Source organism: Siniperca chuatsi, linkage group LG20 (assembly GCF_020085105.1).
Source record: "Siniperca chuatsi isolate FFG_IHB_CAS linkage group LG20, ASM2008510v1, whole genome shotgun sequence".
NCBI lineage: Eukaryota > Metazoa > Chordata > Actinopteri > Centrarchiformes > Sinipercidae > Siniperca > Siniperca chuatsi.
Window position 1 is genome coordinate 16,081,784 of NC_058061.1, and position 12,404 is coordinate 16,094,187.

Consider the following 12,404-nt stretch of genomic DNA (forward strand, 5'->3'; position numbering starts at 1 on the left):
AGTAAATGGAAAAAGATGGGGAAATGGGGGAAGGGTGGAGATCTGAGAGGGTGAGAGATTAAAGAGCAGCTGTGGGAGGAAAGTCAACAAGGAATGCAGAATATTTACACCACTAAACTTATCAATATCACTACTGTTTGAAATGAGTGCAACTAATTTTTTTAATGTTTTCTTTCATGTGAATTAACTTTTAAGGCCCTTGGAGACACTTAAAGATGCCTCTTGCAATTTCAAAAATGCTTGGCCGCTCAGCTGAAAACTGTTTTTCTTTTCTATTGTCTGTTGTAGTAGATGAGGTACAGTGAGCAGTGTGTGTGTATCAGTCTCTTTTTGACGTGTGTGGGTGTGTGTGCGTGTGTGTGTGTATATGTGTGTGTGAGAGTCTGCACTGCCAGGGGGCCTTGTGAAACCAGCCTGAGTCTTATATGAGCTGTGTTTTATTATGACTGGCTGAAAGGCTACTGATCTACAGTTGTACAAGAGAAGAGGATTTGGAGAAAAAAAAAAGAGAAAAAAAAACACTGTAAAAATATCCTGTCTGAGAGAAGGAGAGAGGAGAGAGAGAGAACGAAAGAGAGAAAAGTTTTGGACCAGTCTTTTTTTCCTCTTCCTCCAAATTTATTATGACTGCAGAGAGTGAAAATATCAAGAGTAAAAGATGGATCGTGTGTGTGTGTGTGTGTGTAAAGGAGAGGGAGACAGATTGGCAGACAGTTAAAGGCACTTGTGGTTGTGGTTGTTAGGGCGTCGGGTCGTGGTTGAGGTGAGGGTACTGTACGTGTGTGTGTGTGTGTGTGTGTGTGTGACTCAAATGCGGACTGTTGTGGTTGTAGTAATTGTTTCTGATGCGAGGCAGCATTTATGGGTAACGACCCAACCCACTACCTCTCTCTCTCTTTCTCTCTCTCTGTCTCTCTCTCTCCATTCAGTGACTAATTACCTGACTCCCCATGGATTTGTTTCCTCCTTCCCCTACAACTGTTCAGGTTGTGCCACTAAATGAGAGCATGCAAATGAGTGGAAATACACTCAAACAGAGCCAAACTGAACTGAGCTTGTTCCCTCAGTTCGCTGAAACTGTAACAGGATAAGATTGAACATAGTCCCGTCTAAGAAGTGGAACTGGGCGTCACAATGAGGGTTGTTTTTTTTATACTTGTTATTTACAACTTGTATGACATATACTTTTTAAAACTTCATTTGGAACCCACTTCCCAACAGGAGTTGAATACCTTGTCCCTTGCAGGTCTGGCTTAATCAGCAGCCACAGTACACAAGTCTAAGCGGGCGTTCAGACCAAAATCAGTCCTGTGCTAAAACAATGCAAGGGGCTGCAGTCCATTTAGAGCAATAGGTCCATGAGTTTGAAGGCTTTTCAGATGTCAAAGCACTGTGCCGTGGTTTACAGCGCTAGAAAGTTGTCACGGTGGAAATCATTTTATCTTTCATCGTAAAGAATTGTGAGGAAAATAGTAAAAATATGGCGTTCACGTTACAAAGTAATCTACCAGGAATATATGATTGCACGTATTTGATTGGCCACTGCAACGCCTTGATGGATGATATCGTGTTGCTGTCTGACAAAAGTTGAGCCTGGTTCTTCTTCGACTTATTAAAGTAATTAAAGCACCTATCAGGCCCTAAAATATTCTTGATGTAAAGTTAATTTTCTAAATCTCCACCAAAACAGGAGTGAGACACCCACTTCAAGTTTTGAAAGCATCTGTTTTAAGTTTCCTATGTCACTCCAGTACATTACAGCCATTTGAAGAATTACAGCTTAAACTGCCTCCACATGGCCTTCGACAGTCAGCCACCGTGGTTATCATTTGATGCTAATGCTGACTAAGACTGACACCAAAATAATGACAACAGTCTCAGGTGAAAATGATCAACAGTGACAAATTCTTATTTGAGTGTTCAAATACAAGTTGCATGTCAGTCACATGCCTCAGGCTCCGGTTTACAGCCATTCAGAGTAGAACCCAGAAAAAAACAGTCTCCTTGAAGCTTTTTATCTAATCATAATTTTACAAGAAAAAATCAGACATGTGTGGCACATGTGAGGAGAAAAAATGATCAGAATTGGGACACTTCCAGAGGCAGTGTGTATGTAGCTTGAAGGGACTGATTTCTCTAGGGCAGGTCATGAAATTTCATTTTTTACAGCACTGCTCAGTAATATTAATACCATCCAGATCTGCCATGTCTGACTTTTTACCTTCTTACAGGAGAAAACTTCTGCTGGGTTCTTGATTCTGGAAATGCTATATTTAAGTAGTATTAAAACAATATTTTGACTGCTATGTATTGTATTTTGAAAATGAAGAATACCATGCCCACTGCCATGTTTTATTTGTCAGTGGCAACAGCATGTTTGCATGCAACAAGTGGCACACACATCTGGGCACAAATGGAAATCACAGGCATTGTCAAAGGATTTAAAAGTAGACATGCGTAAAACATTTTCAAATAAGTGTGAAAAACTGAGGCGTGTAAACGTGTAGAAAGCATGAAACATTTGTCATTTACGCATTTGCTTTTTTAACTTCTGAGGAAGTTTGACTGCACATCTGCTCTTTCTCAGTTTAACAGTTTAAGAGCTCCTCAGTACTTCTTCTGTGGTGCTGCTTGCTCGTTGGCACCTCAGGAGGACCCTAGAACCAAATTTTTATCAGCGAGCACCTCTCTAACCTCCAGCCTCTGTGTCTCTCAGGTGCTTCCTTCATGGGTTCCTTCCTGGCCAGCAGTCTGGGGTCCCCTCCCTCCCACCCTCCTCACCCCTCGGGACCTGCTGCCTCCCCCTCCTCCCCCTCCTACAGGGCTGGACCCCATTCGAGGGCTTCCCCTATCTGGTTCCCCCATTCACATGAAGGTAAGAGACACACACACACACACACACATACATGCAGGAGGCAGCCCGGAGTGCTTGGGTCTCTGGTTAATCCAGGGTCTTGGTTTGGGATTAGATCGAGATGGAGCCATTAAGTGGTTTAACCAACACTGAGCTGAGGCCAAACACGCGCAGCAGTGACGCCTCAGATGATGCTACTTATAGAAACACACACACAACTCTATTCTGGTTCTGTATGTCAACAAGCATGTAGCTTTGTGTTTGTGGCTGTTTTCTAGTTCAAAGCTCGAGCACCGTGACGCTTTCAAAACTGGTGCACTACCAAAACCTTCCTCTTACTCTAACCTATAAACACACAAACAAACACGCAAATACACACATCTTACATCATAAACGGCAGTAATTCAGCAATGCACTTCAGGCTTCTTACATTTACTCCCCTCCTTTCACTTAATCATCTCTCAGCCCCCTACTCTCTTTTAGGAGTGAGTTTTAAGTTTCATGAGCTTCTACACCCCCCTTCACACACAGACACACACACATACTGACTGAAACATACCCCCATTTCCACCATCCTCTCCCTCTTCACAGCCCCTCCCCCTCTGACCGCAGCCCCACCCTTAGGGCCCCTTCTGTGCTAACCGACCTCCAACGGCCCCCTTCCTGATCAGACACACACACACACAAAAAATGTGCGCATCCACATGCATCATGTCCTCTTTCGACTGTTAACCGTTTGTGGTCAAGAGTTAGCTTCACTTAGTTATCTGTCCCTTTCAGGTATGTGTGTGCATGTGTTTCTGTGTGTGTGTGTGTGTGAGTGTGTGTGTGTAAGAGGATTTCTCTTTTGACAGCAAGATGGGTCTAAAGAGATAACCTCCAAAAAGGCTTTAACTGAAAGACAGTTTCCGCCACAGGCTGTATTTCTCAACTAACTGAAAACGGTCAGAATCAGAATTTCACGTTTCACCAGTTTTTCACAAAATGTGAGTAAACGATAACACCCAGTCTCCAAACATTGTTGCCAAGGAATTAAATGGAAACCAGTAAGCTTTTAGCGCAGACGTTAACTTTATTTGTTTTCTTTGATATCAGACAAAGGAATGCTCTGTAACCACTTCTCTGACCACTGTGCTAATAGGCCGTTTCTACTGCATTTTGACGTCATAGCTGGAAATGCACAGGTGTAATCAATAACATTAATAACGACTGCATTCCATTCAGGTGAGCCAGTTCCAGCTTCCTGGTATTATGCAGGAATGACTTACTGGGACACTGAATCATACACATGTGCTTTTCTTGCTATTTCATGTCAAAATGTCTGCTGTGGCTTTCCTGACTTATTTTAAATTGAGTTAAGTAATCCCACAAACCATTTGACCAAACAATAGCAAGTCCGCACATTTGTCACTTTCCCACCAGTTACCACAGTTTGGAGATGCAAAAATTTGGTGCAATTAAGAAAATTCCACTGATTTAGAGGTAAGTTATATTTGTAATCAACCTTTAATTTGCTTTTTACCAGATGAGCGAGAGAAATAAAAGATGGTCAGTCAAACTTTATCTTAAGGAAGCTGCTGTTTATGAAACAGTTGTCATTTCCCTCTGATAAGTTTTAATTTGTCACATCCTGTTGGCGAAGAAGTGTACACACCAGAATTTAATTTGGGCAAATAAGTCAGACACACTGCCTCTCACTCGTGGAGCCAGGACACTTGTCCACTGCGGCTCAAATCTGTGATTTACGCTCATAAGATGAACTCATAATACGAACTCATAAGAGCTCATAAGTGTTTTTACATAGAAATCTCTCCTGATGCAGCATTAAAACTTGAAAGAATACAAGGGTTTTGTTTGTACAACTGCCTCGTTTGCAGCTCATCAAGCGATAAATAGCAACAGTTCAGCCCTGAAAATGAGTACTAATGTCGCCCGGAGTGACTGTCTTAAATCAGATTCATAGAAAGAGTTGGAGGCAGGACTTCAACGTGAACGCAAGAGAGAGCAGCGGTGGTGAAAAGAGAGCAAGAATGTGTGTGTGGAGGGAGAATGTGTGCGCCTATCAGACAGATTTTGTGTCTGTGTGGCTTAGCTTTGATGTCTGAACACATGCACACACATTCTCGTGTGTGTACACACTCACATGCACGAACACGCGCACACACTACAAATGATTGTTTTTAAGAATTCAAGCCAGGGAGCTCCGGTAGGCGGTCTGCCAGCTGGCCATGGTCCAGAGAGTGGAGTGTAGCCAGCACAGAGAGAAGAAACCTGGCCGATACCCCCTACCCCCACCCACCCCCACCCCCACCCCCACACACACACACACACACACACTACAGACACATTGTCACAGATGAGACATATTCACGAAGAAATGCACAGTTGTATTTGAAAAACAGCACATATTCCCTCACACACACACAAACAAAAGTCTTTCTCTCTCTCATACACACAAACCTATCCTCTCACTCGCCCGATCACTCTCCCTATTCCACACCTGTCCTTGTTTTTTGTCCCCTCACTCATGTGCTTTCGCTCCTCTCCTTACCTCCCTTTCCTCTTTCCTCTCATCTCATCATCTCAAAGCTCTCCACTTCCCTTTCACTTCCTCCTTCATCTTCCATCCCCCCTCACACACACACACGCACAACCTCCGCAACACACACACCCTCTCCATGCGCCTCACAGCAGCACCAGATTGGGGGCTTTTAGTATTGACAGCCCTGTTCTTCTGGTGTTTCCTTTACTTTTACTGTCTTTACATTGTTCGTTCAATCACTAACCTCCTCTATCCCTTCTTCCCTTCCTTCCCTCCTTTCCTTTCTTTCTCCCCCGTTTTTTCTCACCGTGTCCCTCTGCTGTCTTTGTTTCCCTTTCTTCTTTCTCATCCCCTCTCCCTCCCTCCTGAGTTTTATCACTCATCATTACCCGGGGGATTGGCTTTAGATGGCTGATAGAGCCTTTTGGCTAATTGTCGCCATTTAGATTCACTGGTTGTTAACGAGTCAGAGTATGCACACACACACACACACACACACACAGTGTGCACATTCATGCATTTACATTGCAGCATGAACACGCAGACACACTGAGTCCCACACACACATGCTGGAAGCAGAGAGGGGGTGTTGGTGGTTTTGCAGTGCGACTGTGGAATGCGTAGGATGAGTTTTTATGGAGTGCTGTTTACTTTGGCCACCACCGTTAAACTTTTAACGGCTGCCAATTAACGGGCCGGCAAGGACACTCTGTGGGGCATGAAACCAGCTGCTGGAGAACACACACACACACACAATCCAAGCCTTTTGGCCCCATAATGTGGAGTTGTGTGCCTCCTGTGTGGTGTGTGTGTGTTTGTGTACTTGTGTATGAGATTGTATGTATGTGCTGTGGTTATTTTGCTGTTTTTCCCCCCAGTAACACCCCCTCACAACCACCACGACAACCCCACACACATACACACCCACACCAACCCTCACCCATCCCTACACCCATCAGCCCCCATCAACACACCCACTAAGACCTCCTCTATCTTTCGATACAGTTCAACGTCCTTGAAGACGAGGAACAGAGTGGAACGACCATTCACCTCCCAGTGACCTCCTGGGAGGACTGTTTGTGTGTGTGTTTTAAAGAAGGGGGTTTGCGATGCTTCATACTATTTGTCTTGTGTTTGGGAAAAATGTGTTTTGTAGAAGAGCAAATTCCATCCAGTTAAATGTTGCAAACACTTGGCAGTAGCTGTCGGCTGTGGTTTTTGTCACCACTTTGTCCACTGTAAATAATGTCAACTCATGTGGCATGTTTGTGCAAAAGTACATTTATGGTGAAAGTAGCACTAACTGGCCATATTTTTTCTGTTTTCCAAAATGGCCCCATTTCATGATAGATTGTAGAGATAAACTGTTTGTTTAGAGGGCTGCTGAATGTCAACGCTGCAGAGAAACATCAATTCTTTCTTGCTCTCCCTCCCTCTGACAGGGTACCCCAGCTATTCGGGGAGTCTTGCTTCTCCTTTTCTCCCCATGAGTCCCCTGGATCACCATAGCAACGGTCTCTATGGACAGCACCGCTTCTATGAAACTCAAAAAGGTAGGTGTTGGTGTGTTTGTGTGAATGTAATGGAGTGAAAAAATAGCTTTATATATACTTGCCCAAACTGCTTAATCAGCACTCACCACAGGTGAGCTGGTAACTCAGGATCTAGTTTTTCAAGTTGGCAACTTCTCACTCCTTTTTCTCCACATATCACATAAACACATTTTAATATAGTGATTTTAATAAAAATGTATGCAAAGTAATGTTTTTAACAGCTACTTTGCAGCTAACATATGAATCTTTAGATTTCTAGAAATCTTCAACTTAAGCGACCCATTTTAAGTCTTCTTCTCTCCTCCCAGATCACTTCTACCTGAGAGGCCTTCCTCCACAGCCTCCTCTGCTCTCCACCAGTCACAGCCTTCCTCCGCTGTCCAGGACTACCCCGGGCCACCCGCTTGGCTCTTGCAGCCGAGAGACAGACAATGGGGGAGGAGGCGGGAAGAGCACCAAGGATATGGGTGAGAAAGGGGTTTCGTCTGTGTCAAAAATGAAGGAGCGATCAAGCAGCAAGGAGCGGCACCAGGAGAGCAAAGACAAACAACATCAGCTTCATCATCACCATTTTCATCAGACGAACCCTGCCACCACTCCATCCAGCCACCATCACCAAGCTTACCCCCACCCTCACCATGCCCTCCTTCCTCACCTCACACCACAGGGCAGGGAGGAGGACCACAGACACTCCCTGGAGCGACACAAGGAGTACAGAGACAGTGACTCGGGCAGTCAGGAGAGGAAGCATATGAGTGCGTGTAAACTGTCCAGTGGTTCGGTAGCAGAGACTGGCTCTGGAGGAAAGGGGGGAGTACTGAGCAGCTGCAGTGGTGGTGGGGTGGGTAGACCTCCATCTGGAGGCAGCAGGCGGTGCTCCAAGGATGGACCCATAAATGGGGAGATGAGGATCAGCGAATCCTCAGCTTCTTCTAATGAATGTATGAGAAGAGGTGCAGCTGCAGTTACAGCCATCTTGGCACCTCCAACCCCCCACTCTGTGGCCTCCTACTCCATGCCTCCTCCTCCCCCTCCACCACCTCCTCCTCATGCCTTGCACATGGGCTCCACAGTGGCAGGAGGGTGGCTACACCATGCACATCACCATCCTCATCCTGAGTTTTACTGTCCCCCAGCCCCTCTTACACTGACACCCTCCAAAGATCCAGCATCCACCCCTGGAGGGTCTGGCAGGGAGGTGAAAGTCACTGGCCCAACTTACGTGCCCTCAGTTGGGCCATTGGGAGACCAGGCAGCAACTGACTGTCGTGGAGCAGGAGGAGGTGGGAGAAAGGGAGATGACAAGAGTGGAGAAGGATCTTATGAAAATCCCTCTCATAACCTCAGCCGACTTAGTAGTTGCCAGAAGAAAGACAAATCCCAGCCACACCAGCAACAGCTGGGATATGGCAAGGCTGACAAACCTCCAGACTGGAGCCACCAGACGCAGCACTTCCACAAACCAAGCTCCAACGTGAGCTCTCAGCCTGAGCTGCGGTCTTGCAGCCTGGACACATCTTCATCCTCCCGAGATGTAGAGTTTGTGGATGATGTTTACCGGCCGTCACTCCCACTAGATGCCCAGGGGACACACCCTGGTGCTGGACAGGGCACACCGAAAAATAGCCCCAATACCAGCACTCCTCCCTTCAGGGACTGTTCCCACTCAGGTCCTCATCCTGATGGGCGGGTGGGGTCAGGGGCAGCAGCTCACAGGGAAGGACAAAAGGTTGCAAGAATACGACATCAGCAGCACAGCAGCCACGGAGCAAGTACAGAAGAGAGGGGAAGAGACGGGGGTCAGACAGCACCTTCCTGGGGGGCTCGAGGGGGCTACCAAGAGGATCAGAGAAAAGGCACCCATCATGCATCAGGTGGTAATGGTGAAGTAAGAGGGATCAGCAACAGAGCTCCAAACAGTGACCACAACCAGCCCCATTCTCAACCGCCTCCACCTCTGTCCCGCTCCTCATCGCACACCACTGAGGGTGAGGGCAGTGCCATGAAGAATCTAATGAACTACAGCTCCCAGCAGCCTTTGCTGCTGCCACAGCGGGGCCCATTTGGAGGTCTGGGTTGCCTCAAGCACGGTGGAGAGAGATCAGAGAAGGGGGACAGAGGAGGAGCTAAAAGCAACACCTCCCTGCAAGACCCTCCCAAACAATCACTCCCTCCTCGTCGAGGCTCCACCAACGAGGGAGATAGGGGTGATAAAGGTGGGAAGGAGGCGGGGGAGGCAGGTGAGGGGGAGGTGCGACAGCCTCCGGTGGGTATTGCAGTTGCAGTAGCCAGGCCCCCCCATCGTTCCCCCGACAACACCCCTGGACACAGCAGACAGGGCAGGGTGCTGCCCAGCATGAAAGGTCAGACATCATTTATGCCTTGCACTGAAAGTCATTTAATGCTATATCTGTGCATTTAGGGAAAAATCCATGATTACACACTCGAGAACAGCTATTGATGTTGTACAGTATCTTACATTTCTTGGTCCTATTTGACGTTTACTGGGGACTTATTTCTGTGATTGATTTACTGGCCAAATGAAGGTAACTTTGCAGAGAAGCTTTAAGCATTTCAGACCCTTAGACTCAAATTGCAAACAGCTTCTGTCTAGACTCACCACGTTCAGGGAGAAATTCATTGTAAAGATTCAAGATACTGAATTCTGCATGGGCAGTGGTTGTCAAAGGCCTCCCAGGAATTGTAGAACATCACTTTTTGTCATTGAAATATATGAGGCATATTGAGGGTTAGTAGGTATGCAAGAAAGGTACAATTTCTGGCATGCAATGAACATCACAATATGACGTGTATGAGTATCTGCGGATAGACTTTCCCTTTAAAGAAATAGGAAAACATTTGAAGATGTGACCATGTTTTCAACACTGTGTTTTCAGAAGTACGGTGTTTGAAACATTGTCATCTAATGATATTTTTGATTGTTGCAGGACAGTTGCTGTAAGCATGTTACTTTGGTTGTATTTACAATTCAGGGGTGTCGCGTCCCGTCTATCCTCTTGGTCGTGAGGCAGAGGAGAGGAAGAGGATGACAGAGGAACAGATCAGCCTTCATCACCTGGACAGAGACAGAGAAATGATCATCAGGTACACTTAAATTCACAAACACCAACATACACTCATAGACACACACATGCCCACAGTGGCATCTTTTCATTTTTCCTCTCATCTGATAAGCTGCAGTTCTTTTATTCTCTCGGCTTTTCTCTCCCAGTCTGAGGCTCTGCTTCTCTTTTCTCTCATCCCCTCACTCCATTTACTCTTCTCACCCTTTGATGTGATATTTCTGTGCCCCCTCTCTCTCTTCCCCTCGCTCTTTCTCTCTAAGATGAGATGTGGTGCATTAATGTTACGGGGACTAATACGGATGTCTCTGAAGTATCAGGCTGTTATTATGTAGTCATATTAAGGGAAGAAAACATATAATGAGAACTCATAGACCAGGCACAAGATGATGGCTGTTCCTGTTGCCGTCACATTTCCTTTTCTTGATGATTATAATGGTAGTAGTGGTAATGAAGATGACAAGGATGAAGATAATGATCATAATGATGGTGATGATGATGATGATGATGATGATGATGATGACAATAAGAGGGATAATCAAGGTAATGACAAAGTTCATCCTGCCTACCACCACGACAGGGAAAACAAGGATCGCGTGGAGTTCGCCAGGATCCACCCTTCTAGTAGCTGCCACGGTGACCTGACCTCTCACCTCTTGGTTCCCGGAGGAGCCAGTCAGTTAGGGGCGGACCCTGCTGCACATGCTCACCCGGCTCACCACCACTGGATGCAAAGGACAGGAAGTCCCTCCCTCTGGATGGGGCATTCTTACAGTGAGTAGAGTGGAGGGGCAGCTCATTACATTTTTAGGGCCAGTGAGCACAGTTTTGCTGTATACATAGAACATGGTATGGTGGTATACCTTTAATGCTCTCCATTTCATGTATTTTATTCAAGATTAATATAATTTTTATTGTTTTGTTGAGATCACATGTTAGTCAGTGTGGGTGGTGTGTGGGAGGTTCCTTGAATTTAATATAGATTTTTTCGGGGAAATGTTTTCTTGAGAAAAACCTAGGTGTTAAGAACAGTAAAAACTTGTATTGATGGGCTACAGGTTGAATGACAGTTGCATCATATAAATGAGCTACAGAGACTAGCAAAATAAATCAAACATGTAGGAAAGAGCAAACTCATGCATAGAGGAGCAGGAGTAATTTGGAGTCTAATCAGGGTTCAAACCCTGATAAAGACTTGCAAAGGTCGAAACCAGTTTTAATTGTTTCAAGAATAAGCCATTGATACAATAAAGGCATTTTATCGAAACACCACTACATGTTTGAAGAGCACCAGCGATTTTTTTGTTTGTTGAGTGCAACCCAACGAGGCACACCACTATCTTTTTGGAGTAGTAAAATAAGTATTTATATGTTGCTCTCATTTGGCTGTGTTATGTGTATATCTTTATTCCAGGTCTGGGCCACGTGGGAATGAGCTCTGGCTTCCCAACAGGTCTGCCCAGCCCTCTGCAGCCTGTCTTGGGGTCGCTCACTCAAGACCCTAACTCTCCGCTGGTGGTTCTTCCTACGGAACCTGGGCCTCATCATCACCTCGGTACGCTAAGCATCCTTTTACAACAACATCACACACACAACCAGCAGAGCCCATATTCATTGCTGTCTACCCGTACTTACTGCCCTCTACCTCCCTCCTTCTCTCCATTTGTACCATCAGAGCCACTGCCATTTCTCTCCCAGAGTTTTAGTATCATTGGCTAATCATAATATAATGCTCAACTAAGTCCCTCTGTCAGTGGGACTGTGTTTTATAGCTTCGTTAATGGGAGCAGCTATTCCATTGCCCCCCTCTGCATGTGCCCAGCGTTATGCAAACCATTTTAACTGGCATTCATCTCTTTTGTGGTAGAGCCCTAGTGTGTTTGGACTAGACATTGTGTGTGTAGGTGTGTGTATGTGTATGTGGACATCTAAAGTTAGTTGTGTTCAAGTCTGGAGCAACAGACGCATTGCTCAGTGTTAAGGGTTGTGTTGTACATCTCAGCCATTGCTAGAGAGAGAAAAGAGTGTGTGTGCCTGTGTGTGTGTGTGTGTGTGTCAACGCTGCTTTGCAAACAGGCTGTGAAATTTAATTATCTCCCGCCTCCCTTGCCTCGCTCCGTGGGAGTTCCTGCAGAGAGGGGAAGTGCATCCACTGAACCCTTCCCCTGGGAAACATTAGCCCACTCAGGCTAATCTCACAGAACAAAGGTTCCCAGCGACAAGGCAGCCAAGGAGGGATGTGTGTATGTGTGTGTGTATATGTACACATGTGTGTATCTTAATTCATATGTGGCTAGGGTGGGGCTTTAAAGAAATGTGTGTTTCCCTACATAGGGAAATAAAATATAGAGAATAGAAAGAGTAGAAGAAGG

The 12,404-nt window shown here is 45.7% G+C and overlaps 1 protein-coding gene across 1 annotated transcript in view; it reads left to right on the forward strand.

Annotated features, from left to right (window-relative positions):
- The window catches only part of bahcc1b (BAH domain and coiled-coil containing 1b), a 64,173-nt gene that overhangs the window by 28,103 nt on the left and 23,666 nt on the right, over positions 1-12,404 (forward strand). Inside the window, 6 exon segments of the mRNA XM_044178258.1 lie at positions 2,717-2,875; positions 6,839-6,949; positions 7,258-9,312; positions 9,943-10,054; positions 10,613-10,806; positions 11,447-11,587. Coding sequence (XP_044034193.1) covers positions 2,717-2,875; positions 6,839-6,949; positions 7,258-9,312; positions 9,943-10,054; positions 10,613-10,806; positions 11,447-11,587 — 2,772 coding nt within the window.